The following is a 19,117-nucleotide window of genomic DNA, read 5'->3' as shown; positions in this document are numbered from 1 at the left end:
CATTTTTGGGGTTTAATCTTTCCAAAGAAAAAAAAAACCCTTTTTTGACACATTTTATTTTCTATTGACAATTTTATCTGCATGTGTGTAGAAAAAAAGGGATGAAAGGTTACATAATCTCATTGTCAGTTGACTAGTCAGGATTGAAAGACCGCAAAGTGAAACTTAAGGAAGCAGAAGAGAGCTGCCATGGAGATGCAAGAGATCACCACAGAGAAAGAACGAAATCAAGAAGATGAAGGAGCAAGTACGCCAGCACCGGAGGTCAAAACTGAAGGTAAAATACATTTAGTTTAAGACATAAAAATCAGAAAAACACATACTGTGGAACTAGAAATTATACATGTACCTTACCAAAATGTTGTTCGACAATAATATTTTTAGAAGGCGAATATATATATATATATATATATATGTATATATTTATATATATATATATATATATATATATGTATAAAAAGTTTTAGTTCTATTTACTTGAACATTTGGTAGCAAATTCAGAATTGATGCTTTATGTATCTGCTTCTAAGGTGTCTGTCTATATTTTTGTCTAGTTGTAGAGGAAACACAAGACCACTATGCTACACTAATAAATGAATCGGAGGATGTCTATTCTGAAGCTGGTTACAGTGGTGCGCCATTAAAAACAACAGGTACACTTTTACTTAAAATGTGGTCATGGCCGCCGTGTTATCTACAGCTGACGTGTGTAAAGACAGTGTGTCAACATGTGTCCAAGCATGTCTGCAGGTCTTGTGAAAAAGATAAACCAGAATTGCAGACATTAACAGCTTGATTTTCCCATAACATAAATTTCTATTTGAAATTAAGAAACATAAAGGGCAATATGTAGGCTTTATCTTCCCTGCATTGCTGAGTTATTACAAATGTGTTTTATTATGATCTTCATGCTGTTTCACATAAACACTTGCAATTCATAAGAATTCTTGACTTGCATCATATAAAAAGAAGATATGAAACTAGAAGCAAAGTTGTGATATTGTTATTGTTACAGCACAGCGTTGCCCTGAGTCAACAACAAACTTTTAACTCTCCCTCTACTCCAATTTTCTTTTATTTTACACTTGCAAATGCATTATTACATATTCTACAGCCAGTTCAGACAGATTCAAAGTGGATGTGATGGTCAAGAGGAAGATGGGGCATCACTTTAGTTGTAGTATCTATAGCTTGAAGCTATGTGGCTACATAAAGCAGTGGTTCCCAACCCTGGTCCTCGAGGCACACCGCCCTGCTTTACTTATTAAATCATAAATAATTAATCGATTAGACGATTGATTGATTGAAAATTCATTGGCAGATATTTTTCTTTTCTTCAATCCTGGCGTAAACGATAACCACTGTAACACTACAACTCCACTAAAAGAGTAGTAATGTCTGTTAGTTTTTAACAGAGGTGCTGTACAGACTGCAGGGCTAACTGTAGAGTCTGGTTACTGTTAAATTCCAGATAACATAAGATAAGATGCATATATCAATCTTTAACCCTGTTTTATGTATTTTGATTGGATTTACCACACCAATTTAGATTAGAATGAAACCAGTCATAGCACAGTGTGTGGATGTTTTGAATGGCAGGCCCTTGAAATTGGGTCAATAAAATCCACTGAAGTTACAGCAGCACATCTGGGTTTAGTAAATGTATTACTTTGTTTCTTACAAGACTTTGAAATGAAAGGACTTTTACTTATTAAAAACATGACACATTTCTCATTATTATTATTACTGAGGTTTATGTACAAACAGAACTCCCTAGCTAAAGTGTCTGCCTGGTGTAATTTCTTCTGCTGTGCAAAATCCTGAACTTTAATCACATATTTACAGAATGATGTTTCAAACATGCATCAGTGGCGACTGTATGTTCTTTCCTATCTATTGTTTTGGGATGGGGAGTTTCCAGGCTGCTTCCGTTTCACTCTCTCAATCACACTCATTTTTTGACCAGAGAGGGGAGTTGAAGGACAAGCTCTGTTTCCATGAATAATTAAGGGATTGGTGAAGGTCATGTTGCTATGGTGATGAGACATTTGGGGGGGGGGGGGGGGCTTTTAAAACTGCAGTGCCACAGGCAGACGTGAATCAGCAGGAGAGGGTGAACAAGCTTCTTAACAAACCCCCAGCCACTTTTCTCCATGTACATCCGGTTTTGTCGCATTTATGGTGAGGATAAAAAAGATGAAGCCAAGGAAACCTTGTCATCCAAGTTATCAGTTGAGCTGGAGGGGGAGAAAGGTAGGTCAAAGCTGTTTTTAAGCCTAATGGTGATATGTGTTGTGCTTATCTCATTAACATCTTGCTTGATGTCGTCGTCCTCAGGCAAACAGGCCGAGGGAAATGTACGTCTGTACCGTGTCGGGTGTTTCTTCCTCACATTACTCTGCCTGATCCTGCTTTTGGTAGTCATCGTACTCGGTGTGAAACGTGAGTATTTGCAGCCATGGATCTGACTTCATGGCAGCATTATGAAAACAAACTACAGCTCTCCGGATTGTGTTTGTAACAGCAGTGCAGACCGTAGACTTGACTGTAGGTTTTACTTGCAGTGCAGAAGCAAAATAATGTGAAAAATTTGATTCAGGATCTATTATCAGAAGGCTTTTATTCACTTTTAGCTCATAATAACAGATGGTACATGAATACAAAGTCTAGTCCATGGCATTGCTGCAGCCTGTAGGCATTGTTATTTTCCTCATGGCTCCTCCCACTGTGCTCTACTTTCCAGTCCAAACAGGATTCACAGTCTGCCCAGACAGATTGAAAACTGCAACAGCAGCTCCAGGAAGGCACATCCCCTCAATTACTCCAGCATGCAGCTACGAGCAATGCCAGGCCCACTTCGACAACATTCAACCCAGACGTGAGTGCAATCCCAATGGAAAAATACAATGTGGAAAACCTTGAATAAGCCACATATCTAAACAAAAACAAAACAAAAAACAAATGGTATATTTTTACAGACTACGGTTTTAGTGACAGTTCTGCTTTGACAGCTGCCTAAATGCTTTTTTTAAATTGAAGAAGTTAGACCATGTGATTGTTTTCAGAGAACTGAGAAGATATATATTAATTAAGCAGTACAGTCTCTTAGGTAAGAGATTCTCAACAACTTTATAGCTTTCTGAGTGAAATCAAACAAAAGTCATGCAGAGCCGAATCATTTAAAATGTTATACACAGGACACACATTTGAATATAATCTAAAAATTCCCAAGCTCAACAGATAATGCTTTTCTGCAAATATGAGCAAAAATGCAAGTGAAAATACAACTACCAAATAAAATAAATGTAATCTAAAGGGAACCGAAAGCTGTGGAGTTGTTGGATGACATGAAATAGGAAAATTTGTAAAGTGACCTTTTGTTTCCCCATTTTTGAGTATTTTACATGCTGGGCTGTCCTCTCTTGCCTTGCAGATTTCGGCTGCCGTCAGTGTGCAGACGGGTGGCTGACCTTTGGCCGATCGTGCTTTTATCTGTCCACCTTCAGGCTGAGCTGGGAGGAGAGCCAGAAGAACTGCTCCTCTAGAGGAGGCTCTTTGGCTGTCATCACCAGCCAGAAAGTTCAGGTTGACCTATTATCACTTAAACTCTGATTTAGCTCACTTGTCACTTGGCCTTGTAGTATAACAATGAAGTTAATAGAAATAATTTGTTCAAAGGTGAATGGTGGTTTGTTTTATAGAATTTTCTGACTAAAATGGGAAAAGTGAAATACTGGATCGGGCTGAGAAACAAAGGAGCCTCATGGACCTGGGTCAATAACACTGCGCTCCAAGAGAGGTGACCCTCCTGCAAGCTGTTATAGAGGAATGACTTTATTATTAAACTAAATGAGTTTGATCAACACCATAGGAACCAACTGATTTTCTATTGATTGACTAATTAAAGGACAAATCATGTCATCTGAGACTAGCAAGACTTTGGTTATTTACTTACTTTTTGGATATGTGGATTAAATATAGTCCTTTTCATTTACTACATTAAGTGGGCAAAAATTACAAGTAATGTGGTTACGAAAGGGCTTTTTTATGGGATTGCATTAGATTATAATATACTAGTCCATGTTCATTTCTGTTTGCAGTTTTTGGGCAGAGGAGCTATCACCAGGTGACTGTGGGATCCTGTGCGGCAAAAGCCCACCTGAGAAGAACTGGATCACAGCATCCTGCGAATCCTACAGCTACTTCATCTGTCAGCTGTATTTCTGACAACTTCTAGCTTTGCTGCAAGAATAACGAAGCAAAGTGATTCTCCATAAACAAGCATTAACGCCTCAGTTTCCTTTCAAATCATTACCTTTTCCACTTCACACCTAAATCAGTAGCACCCAACAAAGAAAGCTAATGAAGTTTCTTTGATAACTCTGTATTAAAACCTGTGGAGCTGATTAGTCAGATTTTTTGAAGTTATCTTCATCTTCTTGCTGCATTTTGTTGCACAATTTGTATTCTAGCTGGTGAGTAGTGATGCATATAAGCACTTAGAAATAATAAGGGTGCCTCTGTCTATGCTATGGTTCTATATACTGCTGTATAACTTTTTTACACATGAAGACCAGTGAGTTTTATTAAAATTTTCATGCAATCGCAGGAGGTTGTCTATGTTTCACTTTATACTAGCTCACTATATTACTGCTATGTATTATATTGCTATACAGTGCTTATCTGTAGCATAATACTGCAAGAATATTCTGACTGTAGAGAAACAGACAGTTGGATCTTCTTGCAGTGAAACTCATCAACACTTATTAAGTTTAGCACTGTGAGATGAAGGAAGGCTTCAGAAAATGCACTTCAGACTCATAAGAGGAATCTCATTCATATTCATTTTGACTATTTTCGCAACCCCTCCATATTGAAAGTCATGTGGCGAAGTAGTGACCACCCATTTAGATCCTCCCCATCTAAGTTTTTAGGTCTGGGATCGGGGATTCTAAAGACTGTCTCCCTTATTGGCTCAGTCTTGTCCAGTCCATCCTTTTTCTTTTCATTTTCTCTGCGGAAGTATCGTCTCATCTTTTGCATAGTTTGATGGTTTCTTTTTTCAATCCTGCAAAGATGACAGAGTAAACCAACAGTCAAGACACCCTTAAACTGTGAATTGTTATCTACAGTTTATTTGGTGTTATTTATTTTTCAAAATGAAAATAATAGTAATGTCAGTAATAATTAATTATATTAGGCTGCCTAATTTCTGCCAGCACAACATGACTTGTGGCTACTTGGTGAAGAATGAAGAAAATTATGATTATTTGTAGTGAAAATTGTGACTCGATTTTAGCTGTCTGCACTTTGGAACTAGTGGAAGCTTTTGTACATTTGAGCTATTTTTCAAATTTTTTTGTTGAGATTTTTTTCATGGGCCACATTTTCTGATCCAGTAGTGCGCTCTTACCTCAGATACCAGCGCTCCTTCAGGCCGTATTTCAACCCACATTCCCCAAACTGAGTCCACAGGCAGCGTGGCAGCTTCCTCTCCACCATCAAAATTGTGGCCACCATCTGCACAACATCATTATAAGACTTACTGTGACACAGCAATGAACAGGTACATGACAAGATATTTCTGTGCATTTACATTTATGTCTTTAGATGCCTCCTTTTAAAGTTCATATGTATCTATTACCTGAATTCTCCAGAGCTCATCTTTCTCCTGGGCCACCTTCCACTCTGTGTCAGTCATTATGGCTATCAGTAGGTTTAGTAGAAGTATGCCAGAGATCAACGAGTAGACAACATGCATGATGCTGGCAATCGGGGGTGTATAGATGGTGGGGTCATAAGGCAGATTTATGACAGTAGAAATGAGTTCAGTCTCAGAGAAGAGTGTAAGAGCGAATGTGGCATATGGAGGTATGGAAGTCGGATCCTGGGTCATATACACTATCCATATGCCTGAGAAGGAAAATACAAGAAAAGTAGCTGCAAAGTCCTTATTTCAACAAACTGTTTTCTAAAAAGCTTTGTGAGAATTCAAAGGTTGTTCGGTCTAGAAGAATATACTCACCGGTGGAAAACCCCATGGTTATAAAAAACATCTGCCACATAAACCTTCCCAGGTCTTCAAGTATAATCTAGGGAGAAATGAGACATGGGGTAGTGCAGTCAGAAAACACAAATAAATAAGCTCCATAACCAAATCAACAAATGAATAAATCTGCATCAAAAACAATTACAAGCCAGTATTCCTACACTCATGCCACCGATAACATGTATCACTGTGTTTGTGTCCACGCCGTCTCCTACCTTCTGTATCATGATGACGTGAGGGCCAAGCATTTCAAAACCTCGGGCAAAGAACATGAAGTTGCACCAACCAAAAACTAAACACAGTGCCATCACTTCGGTCTCTTTATACACATTGCAGACTCTGAACACAAACAGCAACACCACCAAGGACGCGTAGAAAATACTGGTCAAAACAACAACGGAAAGGTTAGAAGGTACTTCAGAGCAGTGGTCTTTATTTTACTGAGCACAGGTGTTCGTACTCACAGGATGACATGGAAGGGGCCTGCCAGTGCTGTCTGTCCAAAGAAGTGCTTTAGACCCACTCTTGCTATATCGGGGATCTATTAAACAGAAGATAGAATAGCACGTGCATGTGCATTACAGTGTAATACAGCAGACAATGTATATGAAGATGAAACATGTGTCATAAATTCACCTCAATGAACAGTATAATAAAAGCTCCCAGGAGGCTGATGATCTCGCCTGCCAGTCGCAGGTTGTCCTCATGTGTCACATAACTCTCCTGAGACATGGGAAGAAGAAATGAAGTTTGTATTAATATTACTAAAAGCATGTTAGTATTATTGAGTGTGTTACATGCAGGTGCCCAGTTTGACAGTGACACACATTATAACATAAATACATTACATGCATACATACAGTACACACAATAAGGTCCATACAGGTTCTGATTTTGAGAGTTTTCAGACTATTTGTACTCATGATATTTTGTTAAAAATAGCAGCAGAATAAAAAATGACTGGGTTGCACCCTTGCTAATTTAAGGAAAGAAGTCTTCTGGTGATCTTTTGGTTACATAAAAGTTGCAATGCCACAATAAAATATGAATAAGGTTATATCTTAACTGCAACACACATTGAATGATTTCTGTATCCGAATCGTTTTGTCGATGTCTGATTGTGTGTAGTTCTGTGGAATGTCCTTCAGAGGGCGAAATACACAACACAGTGTGAAGATCCCAATGTACAGCAGATACAGAATCATCAGCAGCCTGACACAGGAAAGGGAAAGAAAAATCTTTAAAACAAGGCTGGACGTGTGTAAAGTTCAAGTATTTTATTTCATTCATTAACATCGAACTTTACCTAAAGTAATGTTTTCCATACAGGTTCCACTTCAGACTGATCAGCTGCTTCACTGGGGTCACCTCCAGTAGCCTCCTCGCCTGGAAAACCAAGCAAAATTTGTTGAACGTCTTCTAAGCATCAATTTTATTATTGCTGTGGTTTAGTATAACTACAACATGTTTTTTGGTTTACCTCTTTGTGATCGCTCCTTACAATGAGCTCCAGCACTGACATGTTGTCAGCCCATGAGTCAATTTCTGTCAGGTCATACAGGAAAGAAGAAAAAGATCCCCGATTCCACTGGACTATACGCCTTTTATTAACCAGGTGCTGAAACACCTGAGACACACAGAGCAAACCACAATGATCAGGTCAGGAATCTTTAAATAATCTGCTCCACTTTCATGTTGGGATTTTAACCTTTGGTTCCTCTTATCATTTGCTCACCACAATATTTCCCTCTTTTGCTGCCAGTTTAAACGGTGTAAGGCCTCTGATATTATGCACCATGTCGAGTGGCACTTCCTCGTTCAGCTCTGCATCTTGTGCCATAATTAGATCAATGGTCTGGCATGCAGCCATCTTGTTGGGCTGCAGAACCAAAACATGAAGCACTGTGTTTCCTAAAGAACAGACAAAAATGACAAAAAGAGGGTGAAGAGAAGAGACATGAGGTAAAATAAGACAAAACATCATGCCATTAATATGTATGTACCCTTTGCTAAGCCTCCTTTAAGAGGTGACATTTCATACCTCGATAATCCTGGACCCTGGTGCTGGCTCCTGCATCAATTACCATGGAGATAATATCCTTATTCCCACCGCATGCAGCAAAAGACAGGACATGCTCACCTGTGAACCATATGTACATTTTGAAAAACATCAGTTTTTTATATCACAAAAAGTATAGTTTACGCTCAATTTCTCTGACTTACCATAGTATATGAGTCCTCCTCTCCTCTTCCTGAAGTACAAGCCAGTGGCTCGAGGTGTTTCCACATCACCACCACGACTAATGAGATGATGGACCAGACTGATGTTCTGATTCACCACAGCAATGTGCAGAGGAGTAATACCTGATGCAGAGGAGAGATAGACAGGGTTTGTCTGGAATAAATTATTTAAAACAATCCATGCTATAAAAATACTACATTACTCCTGCATAAAAACATTTACTAGTACTGGTTGTCAGAATGTCCTCTATCATATTACTAGATTATTATAGTTGATAGATTCATATTTTAATGATACCTGTTGTTATGGCTGTCCAAACATGTAAGCATTAGGTTTGGTTGTCTCTCACTATCTTAATACAGAGGAGGATAGTTAACCATATTACTACAGAAAGGTTAGTAACATAGTTTGGCTGGAGTAAATGTGGAGTAAAAATACTTTGTGAACATTTATGTTGCTACTATTTAGGCCTATGTTGTTCATTTTATGTTATATGATCATATGGGCTCTAGGGAAAAATCTAACATCTTTTGCTAATTATTTGACTTATTGTTCAACAATATCAAAAATTGGTACAAGATGCAAATAAATGCAAAGAGAGCCAGTGGGTTAAGGTCAAGACAGCACCAAGTTTGTGTCTTCTTGATTTTTCTTATTCATTAATCATAAACCTCATGGACAATAAAATTTCAACTGTGTATGCCAACCTTGGAAGAACTCGGAGGTCATGGGCTCATTGATGAGCTCAGGAGTTCCGTCCATCAGAGCCAAAGCTGCCTCCAGGTTGTCATTCAACACGGCAATATGAAGAGCTGTCTCCCCAAGAGCACCTGAGTGAGAGGATATACAGACGACATACTACTGACACTGCAGTACACTGAAATAACACAGTCAGGATTAAATTCACAGTTCAGCCTTACCTCTCTCAAAGATATCAGTAGATGCAGAGCGCAGCAGTTTCTTGATACATTCAACTTTGTTCATTTTAGCCGCAGAGAAGAGAGGAATGTCATTTATGCTGAAGCATGAACGGAGAAGGACATCAAATGAAACTGTATTTAAACAGGTTTCAGTTTGTTGTTGACAGTAATATAAAATGGTATTTTACATGAGATTCTTACAGTTTGTTGTGCAGCAGAAACATCTCATCCAACATCTCATCCCATCCTTTCTTGTTCTGATGGCGAAACCTCAGCTGGTTCCACCAGTGGTTGAGCTGGGATGGAAAGGACCTTGCCAGAGGTTGAGACATTGGCACCTGATGTTTGACTGTAATACTTAAATGTATAAAAATATAGAGATATTAAAAACACACCAGTGATATACCAGCAGGCAGGAATTACTTCCTGAAAATTGGTTATTCAAGCTTTATGATTATTTTGTATTGCTTTAAAAAATAAAATGCAGTAAAACAAATGAACAAAAAGGAAATGGTTTTACCCAGTCTTACCCTTAAAGAGGAAAAGTCCAAGGCTTCAGGTGTGCTCAGTCACATCACTCTAAACACTTTTAAAATGTCCCTGAAGAGTAGAAAACACCTGTGGCATGACTGCTATATATGACCTTTCCATGAGGGTGGAGGCTCATGTAGGGACTGGGAATAAATGGGTGGAGGCTGAGGAGGAGTGAACTGGTAAGACAGAAAGAGTGAGGCCATAATGAGCAGGTAGATGTTCACCACAGATCAGGAATCCCTCGGGGAAACTTTGCTTTAAGGTTCAAATCAGTGTTTCACCACTAACTCCTTTGTCATGCTGATGTTAAATTGCTGGCTTTCATCTGAATAGTGAAGGGGCAATGGTCAAGACCCTAATTCCAAACTATGTCTGTTATCACCAGTCCTATCCACATTCCTTCAACTATCACCAAAACCTGCATGGCCACTATGAAAATTCTGCAACATAATGACATTTGTTTGCAAATATTCTTTCTAGTGAACCATTTAGGAAACCTGTTTGGAAAATGCAAGCGTGTATGTCCGAACTGTGCTGTGGAACACAAGGTGTGATTGTCCATTTTGCTTTTTATCCAGTTAAAGTGGAGTTTGTTGGAGTAAATATGGACATGATATACAATTTTCCAACATGCTGCATATTGTACACATACTAAATTATGTGTACTAAATTATTAGTCACAAACATGGTAACTGCCACATCACAAAGACCATAATGGTTGTTTGGAGGTTGGCACACACCATAACAAACATAAATTTAGGAAAATCAACCATCAGGTTTATTCATTGGAAAAAGATAGGAAGGTAGAACAAATAACAACTCTCAATAACAAGCTTTAGCTGCCTTTCATACCTTTATAAGAAGTTCTACATCAATCAATTGCAATGGTCATAGCAATCCTACAGTTTGGCATAGGAATCCTATGAAAAGGGACTTTTGCCATAATGTATACTTTTGTTACTTTCAGTAAAATACAAGATGGCAAAATGGCAGTATAAACAAAAATGGGAGTTTGTGTACATGGTCTTGGTATCAGTCCAGATCTGCTCAAATATCTGTGGGACATGTGGGAAAGGAGTATCCGTGCTTGGCCTGCTGATCGCAGCAGATCTCAGACTCTGATTTGACTCAAACCTGCTGATCTGTGAAACCTGAAAATCATCAAGTTTACCCTTTAACACTCTAAATGTATATCACATTGTTTATTTTCTTCCTACATTAAAAGACAACCTTGTGTAAAGGTTCACATATTTATATGTTATACACTACCAGTCAAACGTTTGGGCACATTTACTTATTTAACTCAATGGGAAAGTGTCTCCAAATTTCTAACTGGTAGTGTTGTGATGATGCTTCTCCAGAAAGAATACAAGCTGACAAAATTGAAAAAATAACTATGATAGCTGAATTTGCATGTTATGGTTTGAGCTGCCTGTACCAGACCTTCTTTAACATTTTACATATGTTGTCAAGTGATCTACAACTTTGTTGAAGAATAAAATTTCTCAACGATCACTGGATGGATTGCTGTGACATATTTGTGGTCAGCTGAAGGTGAAGTCTACTGACTCAGATGATCTTCAGATTTTTCATCTAATAGCAGCAGGATATTTATACTGTATTTATACGTATGAGAAAATGTCACCACAACTTGTTAGATTACAAGATAATTTGTGTGCCAAGGAACATGTTTCCCTCAAGATAAATTTGCTGTAACCTTTCATGTGGCACCATCTTCAGGTCAAACCTTTAAGTGCAGAATCTTGACTAATACAAAACTAGTGGTGTCCTCCTCCACCTTGAATAAATAAGGGGCTGTTCTAATTGCAAGGCAACACAAGTTTATTTATATAGCATATTTCATACAAAGAGGTAATTTATAGTTCTTTACAGAGGCAAGACAACCTGTACAATAGTAAAAACAGACCATAAAAACCAGGATAAAACCACCAGACAGAAGAGTTTTAAGTTCAGTTTTAAAAGTCACTGGGGTTGGGCTTTCATCTGTGTGAAGTTACAGCTAAACACAGATTCACCCTGTTTATGTTCTGACCCAGACTTCAGCCAGGGGATTGCTTCCGAAAGAAAGTGCCGCTAGCTTCGGATTCTCAGAGGAGATCATCAGTGATATCTACTGTCTTTCAACAATAATCCAGTTACTTCTGTGTCCTGTGTGATCCCACATACTGATGTATATATATCATTTTTACATATTTAGCCTAGTGAGGTTTTTAAATTCCTGCAACTCCATAATAAATTAGACTGTCAGTGTTTTACTTTATCATACCTTGTGATATGACTGCTACATTTACATTGTTATACTGCTAAAAATAACACCCTCTAAAGCTTAATACTGAAAGAATAATTGCATTGTAGGCAACACAGAGAAACTAAGATAGGTTCAGGACTCTGAGATGGTGGAAAGCCTCCGATGAAGGACTTCAGGCTCTCAGGCAGAATCTCATTCTAGACATATTTAAAGTCCTTGTCCTCGTTCCACTCTACCTGTTGCATCTCCAAACCCAAAGTGCTGTTGCGAATCACCTGCCATCCTGTTAGAGCCTTCCGATCCATGTTTTTAGATCTGAGCTTAACGATTCCTGACTCATTTGTTAAGTCACTCTTGTCTAGTCCCTCCTTTTTCTTTTCATCCTCTTTGGAGAAGGCCTGGATGTACCGTCTCATCTTTTGCATTGTTAGGTCATTTCTGTCCTCAACCCTGCAAAGATTGTGGAGTAAACCAGAAGTCACAGGTGGCTCAAGATAATTACCAATAAATGGTGAACTGCTACTTACTATTGTTTAAGTTAGTTTCTATTGCTAAATTCAGTATATTTAGTAAAACATGCTTCAAGGAACAGTTAATAGAATAGAAAACATTTAGGGAAATCACCGTCACTACACTCTGGAAGTGCTTTATTGTTTGTTTGTTCTTTGACTTTTGCATTTGATTCACATGCCACAATTTCTCTTCCTGGCACTGCAGTACTCTCTTACCTGAGATACCAGCGCTCCTTCAGGCCATATTTTAACCCACATACCCCAAGTCGAGGCCACAGGCAGCGTGGCAGCCTCCTCTCCAGCATCAAAATTGTGGCTACCACCTGCACAACATGATGATAATTGCTTACTGTGACAGAAATGCACAGGTATATGGCATTTATATTTATGGACTATATTTTTAATCAGTATGTATCTGTTACCTGAATTCTCCAGAGCTCATCTCTCTCCTGGGCAACCCTCCAATGTGTGTCAGTCATCATGGCTATCAGTAGATTTAGCAGAAGGACATAGGCGACCAGAGAGAAGGCAGTGTGCACCACATGAACGATTGGGGGTGTATAGATTGTGTGGTCTACAGGCAGATCTATTAACCCCAAACTGAGCTCAGACTCAGAAAATAGAGTAATGGGGAAGGAGCGAAATGAAGGGAGGGCATCAGGGTCCTGAGTCATATACACAGTCCACAGGGCTGAGAAGGAAAACATACAAGACAAGATCTACTGTAGCGAGCTGAAAATTCTTATGTCAACAATTTTTTACCTTAGAAAATTACATTTTTGCTTGATCAAGTTGCCTAAAATATACTCACCAGTAGAAAAACCAAAGAGCACAATGAACATCAGCCACATAAACCTTGCCAGGTCTCCAAATATAATCTGGGAAGAAATGAGACAAACATAGATAACCTCAATGAATACATCTACTTCAAAAGAGTTTCAGTACATGAAACTGAAACTGAAAATGTTCTTTACATCACTGTGTTTGTGTCCATGCTGAGCTGACTCCTACCTTCTGTATCATGATGACATAAGGGCCGAGCATTTCAAAACCTCGGGCAAAAAACATGACGTTGCACCAGCCGAGAACTAAACACACTGCCATCACCACGGCCTCCCCCTGGACCTCGCAGATTCTGAACACACACAGCAACACCACCAAGGATGCGTAGCTGATACTGGTCAAAACAACAACAGAAAGGTTAGAAAGTATGTCAGAACAGCTGCTTTTATTTTTACTCTAGTGTTCTTACTCACAGGATGACATGGAAGGGGCCTCCTAGTGCTGTCTGTCCAAAGTAGCGCTTTGCTCCCACTCTCACTATATCAGGGATCTGTTGGAAAGAAGATACAATAGCATGGGTATGTGCAGTACAGTGTAATATAGAAGATGGTATGTATGAACACATGCCATAAATGCACCTCAAGCAACAACATTGCAAAAGCTCCCAGGAGGCTGATGATCTCGCCTACCAGTCGCAGGTTGTCCTCATGTGTCACATAACTCTCCTGAGACATGGGAAGAAGAAATGTGGTTTGTATTATTAATTAATTAAAATCATGTTAGTGTTATATTGCATGTCTTTTATGCAGGTGCACAGTTTGACAGTTATACACATAAACATTATAAACAATAAGCTCCATACAGCTTCTGGAGAGTTAAAAGCCAAATGGAAAAATGGAAGCAAAGTGCAAATAGCTCAAAATGGATAAGTTTTGTTTATGGTCTAAGATAAAAAAACAACAACAAAAAAAAAAATCTTAACTGCGACACACATTGAATGATTTCTGAATCCGAATCGTTTTGTCGATGTCTGATTGTGTGTAGTTCTGTGGAATGTCCTTCAGAGGGCGAAATACACAACACAGTGTGAAGATCCCAATGTACAGCAGGTACAGAATCATCAGCAGCCTGACACAGGAAAGGGAAAGAAAAATCTGTAAAACAAGGCTGGACGTGTGTAAAGTTCAAGTATTTTATTTCATTCATTAACATCGAACTTTACCTAAAGTAATGTTTTCCATACAGGTTCCACTTCAGACTGATCAGCTGCTTCACTGGGGTCACCTCCAGTAGCCTCCTCGCCTGGAAAACCAAGCAAAATTTGTTGAATGTTTTCTAAGCATCACTTTTATTATTTCTGAGAAAATAGTCTGTGGTTTTTTTGTTTACCTCTTTGTTGTGGCTACCCACAATGAGCTCCAGCACTGACATGTTGTCAGCCCATGAATCAATTTCTGTCAGGTCATACAGGTTGGAAGCCAAAGGGCGCAAACTCCACTGGACTTCACGCCTTTTATTAACCAGGTGCTGAAACACCTGAGACAGACAGAGCAAACCACAGTGAGGTCAGGAATCATTAAATAGTCTGCTCTACTTTCAAGTTGGGATTTTAACCTTTGGTTCCTCTTATCATTTACTTACCATAATATTCCCCTCTTTTGCAGCCAATTTAAATGGTGTAAGGCCTCGAATGTTAGGCACCATGTCGAGTGGCACTAACTGATCCAGCTCTGCATCATGTGCCAAAATCAGGTCAATGGCCTGGCATGCAGCCATCTTGTTGGGCTGCAGAACCAAAACATGAAGCACTGTGTTGCCTAAAAAAATAAAAAAGGACAAAGTGGAAGCAAAGAGAAAATAGAGAAAATAGAGAAAATACAGGAAGTAAAGGAAGAGAAAACATAAGGCAATTAATTACTATATCAGACACAAACACATCAATTCAATTCAATTCAATTCTATTTGTATAGCACCAAACCACAATACAATCATCTCAAGACACTTTACAAAAAACAGCTTCTGGAGAGTTTACTTTATCATACTTTATGACTGCTAGTCAACTGCTAGTTGAGAAATAATGTTTTATGCTTTTCTAACCCTCCTACAAGAGGCAGTATTTCATACCTCGATAATCCTGGACTCTGGTGCTGGCCCCTGCATCAATTATCGTGGAGATAATATCCTTGTTCCCAGTACACGCAGCAAAAGACAGGACATGCTCACCTGTGGACCACATGTACATTTTGAAAAACACCATCTGTGTCATATCACTCAGCACTACATTTTCTTGGAAAAGACTGACCCAGAGCTGTTTGTATTCATTAGAAGCTCTAAGAACAGGAAGAACCTTGGAACCAGCGTATCATCTTTATTATTACTCTACACCACCCTGTACATTTTAGGCTCACTCTCTCTGACTAACCATAGTATATGAGTCCTCCTCTCCTCTTCCTGAAGTACAAGCCAGTGGCTCGAGGTGTTTCCACATCACCACCACGACTAATGAGATGATGGACCAGATTTACATTTTGATTTACCACAGCCATGTGCAGAGGCGTAATACCTGAGACAGAGGAGAGACACAGTGTATATCAGCCCAATGTGATTTAACTGTTACACCAGTATTTCACCATTTTACCTGCTGTGAAAATGAGACCTGTATGAAGTTAAAGGTACATGGTTTAACTAAAAGCTACTAGTACATGTGCAATAAAATTGCAACTACATGATGTGCATGTAGGTGACACAGTGGCCAACACTGTCACCTCACAGCAAGAATGTTCCAGGTTCAAACCCTGGTCGACCTGAGTTCTTTCTGTGTGTGGGTGTGTGGGCATGTGTGTGAGACTAAATTGCGCATAGGTGTGTATGTATGAGTGACTGTTTGTCTCTATGTGCCAGCGTTTCAGTGGACCAGATCTGTCCTGGGTGTAAACCACCTTTTGATTAAGTCTGCTGGGATCCCCACATAGCCCTTAAAATGACAAGCAGTATAGATAATGGATAGACATATAATGTGCTTGATCATGTGCTTGTGTCTGTGCGTTTATATATGCCAACCTTGGAAAAGCTCAGAGGTCATGGGCTCATTGATGAGCTCAGGAGCTCCGTCCATCAGAGCCAAAGCTGCCTCCAGGTTGTCATTCATCGCGGCAATATGAAGAGCTGTCTCCCCAAGAGCACCTGAGTGAGAGGATATACAGACGACATACAACTGACACTGCAGTACACTAACATAACAACACAGTAAAGATTAAATTCACAACTCAGTCTTACCTCTTTCAAATATATTAGTGGATGCAGAGCTGAGCAGTTTCTTGATACATTCAACTTTGTTCATTTTAGCCGCATAGAACAGAGGAATGTCATTTATACTAAAGAAAGACATAAAAAACCAAAACAAGCTTTATTAAACTTGTTAGGTTTTATACAGTTCATACATAGCACTTATTTTGTAATATTTAATGTAATTGTTAAAAGCGATGGAAATGATCTGATATGAGTTTCTCACAGTTTGTTGTGCAGCAGAAACATCTCATCCAACATCTCATCCCATCCTTTCTTGTTCTGAAGGCGAAACTTCAGCTGGTTCCACCAGTGACTGAGCTCAATTGGAGCAGATCTGGCCAGAGATGGAGACATTGGGACCTGATGTTCGATGAAAGTATATGAAAATTATTTACAATGTGAGTGTCGAGTTAAAGTACACAGAGATTAAAAAAAGACACTAGTATATATCTGCAGGCAGGAATTTATTTCTTTTCTTTGAAAACCGACAGGTATTTTATTCATTTAAATGGAATAAAACAAATGAACAAAAATGAAGAAAGTTTCTTAGTCTCACCTTTATCAGTAAAGGTCCAAGTCCTCAGCTGTGCTTAGTCACAATACCCAAAATCAGAAACAACAACTCTAAATGTCCCTGAAGAGTAGTAAAATACCTGTGGCATGACCGTTATATATGACCTTTTCATGAGGGAGGAGACTCATGTAAGAACTGAGAAGAATAAATGGGTGGAGAGGGATGGGGAGTGGACAGACTGTCGGTGTGTGGCCATAATGAGCAAGTAGATGTTCACCACAGGTCAGGAATCCCTCAGGGAAAGTTTGCTTTAAGGTTCAAATCACTGTTTCACCACAAATTCCTTTGTCACGCTGATCTGAAATTGCTCGCTTACTTCCTTCTTTTTAAAAGTGAAGTGAAAGTGGTCCAGATCCTATGTCCTAAATCTTGAATATCTCTTTTAACATCATGCCTAACAGCATTCCTCCAACTACCACCAAAACCTGCTTGGCCACTATGAAAATTCCGCAACATTCATGGCACTTGGTTGCGGTCACTGTTTCAAATAACCCTTTAAGTAACTGACCTGAGTGGAAATTTAAGCCTGATATCAAGGAGTGAGTTTCCACTGACTATGGTTAAAAAGTATTAAAACGTATGTGGGCTGTAAATATGGATATGATGTATGATTTTCCAACATATTGCAGCTTGCACACACAAACTAAATTAGTTTCACTCACAATGATTTAACATGTTGAGAATGATCGATGTGTCAACAGCAATGATCACAAACATGGTAATTACCACATTGCAAAGACCATAATGGTTATTTGGAGGTTCGGCAGCATCATGTCCGATGAGGTTATGTCACTTTCCTCTAAAGGTAGAAAACAAAGCTAATAGTGGATTTCATATTGTGAAACTCATTTTTTATTGAAAACAACTGCCTGGTGCTGAATGGTAGATGTCATGTCCACGTATTATTTGTAAATTGGTGAATCAATAAACTCTTACAACATTTGTAGAGCTTTCTAGCTGTAGCATGCAGGTATTTTTGTGACCTATTATAGATCATGACTAACAGGCTGGTTACCTACAGGATAAACAGGATTTAGGAAGACTCTATAGGAGGCTCCGTTAATGGTTGCAGATGCAGGAGTCATTTAGTACTGTAGAGATAATAGCTGTTTACCAGACGGAGAGAGCACCATGTTTAAGTAGTGTCACAAAGAGCAGTGGTTTCCACTCTGTTAGTGTCATTATAAAGAAACAATAACACCATCAAAAACATGATTTTGTGTTTTGTGTGTCCACTTTCAGGTCAGACATACCAGCAATTCTTTCACAACACTGTGCTAATATGTTTTGGGACACCACAACAAACTTTTATTGCAAACACCTGTGATACAGTTACCACAACTGACTTTTATTCAGAAGGATGTAACACAGTATTTCTCAATTATCACTATTAAAACAAAAGCATCAGCTTGATTCATTAAAGTACTAAAGTAGAACAGGTTGCCACTAAATATAACAGCAAACCTTGTTACATATTTACAGCTAAATTATATCTGTTTTTGTTGCTTCTTAATCACTTAAATTACATATTTAAAATAAATAATTCCTCAAAGCAGCTCCATAAGATCCGTGAAGGTTTCCCCTGATATCAAACACTGAGATGTTAGCAACAGAAGCTTTTTTTTTCTAGCTATAGTGTGCAGGTAAGTCCTGTAAGTTGCAAAGGGGGCCACCATAGATACATAGCACTTGGCCATCCAAATGATGGACAAGAAAACATGATTCATCACACTAGGTTACCTTCTTCTATAACTCCACAGTCCAATTCTGAGAGAGGGACCTGGCTACAAACAAAGATGGCAGATTTCAACCATGATTTGGTCTCTGTCAACCTTGGTTTTTGGGTTACACTAACCCTATCCTCAACCCTAACCTCTAACCATTCTAATCATAAACCTGCAAAGGTTAACAACTTATAGGATGCTCTCCTTTTCATAGTTCCTAAA

The 19,117-nt window shown here is 38.8% G+C and overlaps 3 protein-coding genes across 5 annotated transcripts; 1 reads left to right on the top strand and 2 right to left on the bottom strand.

Annotated features, from left to right (window-relative positions):
* The first annotated feature begins 85 nt into the window (after window positions 1-85).
* Window positions 86-4,608, top strand: LOC113136600 (early activation antigen CD69). Of its 3 annotated transcripts, none has more exons than XM_026317549.2 (7): window positions 86-277; window positions 561-653; window positions 2,338-2,442; window positions 2,744-2,878; window positions 3,434-3,585; window positions 3,702-3,799; window positions 4,101-4,608. In XM_026317549.2, the coding sequence occupies exons 1-7, from the start codon at window positions 190-192 to the stop codon at window positions 4,225-4,227; spliced, it is 798 nt and encodes a 265-aa protein (XP_026173334.1). In that variant the 5' UTR covers window positions 86-189; the 3' UTR covers window positions 4,228-4,608. The 3 variants fall into 3 exon arrangements, with proteins under 3 accessions (XP_026173334.1, XP_026173333.1, XP_026173335.1); XM_026317548.2 differs by having other exon boundaries at window positions 91-277; window positions 555-653; XM_026317550.1 differs by lacking the exons at window positions 86-277; window positions 561-653 and adding an exon at window positions 2,064-2,253.
* A 158-nt stretch (window positions 4,609-4,766) lies between these two features.
* LOC113136557 (transient receptor potential cation channel subfamily V member 5-like) lies at window positions 4,767-9,543 on the bottom strand. Its single transcript, XM_026317468.1, has 16 exons — window positions 9,413-9,543; window positions 9,212-9,309; window positions 8,999-9,121; window positions 8,273-8,413; window positions 8,091-8,189; window positions 7,785-7,960; window positions 7,530-7,676; window positions 7,356-7,435; window positions 7,126-7,261; window positions 6,686-6,772; window positions 6,514-6,590; window positions 6,265-6,430; window positions 6,026-6,092; window positions 5,645-5,913; window positions 5,414-5,520; window positions 4,767-5,068 (listed from the first exon to the last, which is right to left on the bottom strand). Exons 1-16 carry the CDS (start codon window positions 9,541-9,543, stop codon window positions 4,852-4,854), a joined length of 2,121 nt encoding a protein of 706 aa, XP_026173253.1. The 3' UTR covers window positions 4,767-4,851.
* Window positions 9,544-11,761: 2,218 nt separating this feature from the next.
* Window positions 11,762-17,227, bottom strand: trpv6 (transient receptor potential cation channel, subfamily V, member 6). Its single transcript, XM_026317463.1, has 17 exons — window positions 17,154-17,227; window positions 16,821-16,957; window positions 16,586-16,683; window positions 16,370-16,492; window positions 15,732-15,872; window positions 15,434-15,532; window positions 14,951-15,126; window positions 14,699-14,845; window positions 14,532-14,611; window positions 14,302-14,437; window positions 13,948-14,034; window positions 13,783-13,859; window positions 13,538-13,703; window positions 13,338-13,404; window positions 12,949-13,217; window positions 12,743-12,849; window positions 11,762-12,464 (listed from the first exon to the last, which is right to left on the bottom strand). Exons 2-17 carry the CDS (start codon window positions 16,949-16,951, stop codon window positions 12,212-12,214), a joined length of 2,157 nt encoding a protein of 718 aa, XP_026173248.1. The 5' UTR covers window positions 16,952-16,957; window positions 17,154-17,227; the 3' UTR covers window positions 11,762-12,211.
* Between the last annotated feature and the right edge of the window lie 1,890 nt (window positions 17,228-19,117).

The sequence above is a fragment of the Mastacembelus armatus genome, chromosome 16 (assembly GCF_900324485.2).
Source record: "Mastacembelus armatus chromosome 16, fMasArm1.2, whole genome shotgun sequence".
Taxonomy (NCBI): domain Eukaryota; kingdom Metazoa; phylum Chordata; class Actinopteri; order Synbranchiformes; family Mastacembelidae; genus Mastacembelus; species Mastacembelus armatus.
The sequence above is the reverse complement of the archived record's forward strand: the minus strand, read 5'-3'. Positions and strand labels throughout refer to the sequence as shown.

What these genes read in the sequence shown, in the direction of transcription:
- LOC113136600 (XM_026317548.2), top strand. Translation starts at nt 190, where the DNA reads ATGGAGATGCAAGAGATCACCACAGAGAAAGAACGAAATCAAGAAGAT. An exon ending in TCACCAGCCAGAAAGTTCAG is followed by an intron (nt 3,586 to 3,701) that starts GTTGACCTATTA and finishes TTTGTTTTATAG; the next exon opens with AATTTTCTGACTAAAATGGG. An exon ending in AACACTGCGCTCCAAGAGAG is followed by an intron (nt 3,800 to 4,100) that starts GTGACCCTCCTG and finishes TTCTGTTTGCAG; the next exon opens with TTTTTGGGCAGAGGAGCTAT.
- LOC113136557 (XM_026317468.1), bottom strand. Translation starts at nt 9,543, where the DNA reads ATGTCTCAACCTCTGGCAAGGTCCTTTCCATCCCAGCTCAACCACTGG. An exon ending in GGATACAGAAATCATTCAAT is followed by an intron (nt 6,773 to 7,125) that starts GTGTGTTGCAGT and finishes CCCATGTCTCAG; the next exon opens with GAGAGTTATGTGACACATGA. An exon ending in TTATTATACTGTTCATTGAG is followed by an intron (nt 6,591 to 6,685) that starts GTGAATTTATGA and finishes TCTGTTTAATAG; the next exon opens with ATCCCCGATATAGCAAGAGT.
- trpv6 (XM_026317463.1), bottom strand. Translation starts at nt 16,951, where the DNA reads ATGTCTCCATCTCTGGCCAGATCTGCTCCAATTGAGCTCAGTCACTGG. An exon ending in GACCTCTGAGCTTTTCCAAG is followed by an intron (nt 15,873 to 16,369) that starts GTTGGCATATAT and finishes CCTCTGTCTCAG; the next exon opens with GTATTACGCCTCTGCACATG. An exon ending in ATGTCATCATGATACAGAAG is followed by an intron (nt 13,405 to 13,537) that starts GTAGGAGTCAGC and finishes ATTTCTTCCCAG; the next exon opens with ATTATATTTGGAGACCTGGC.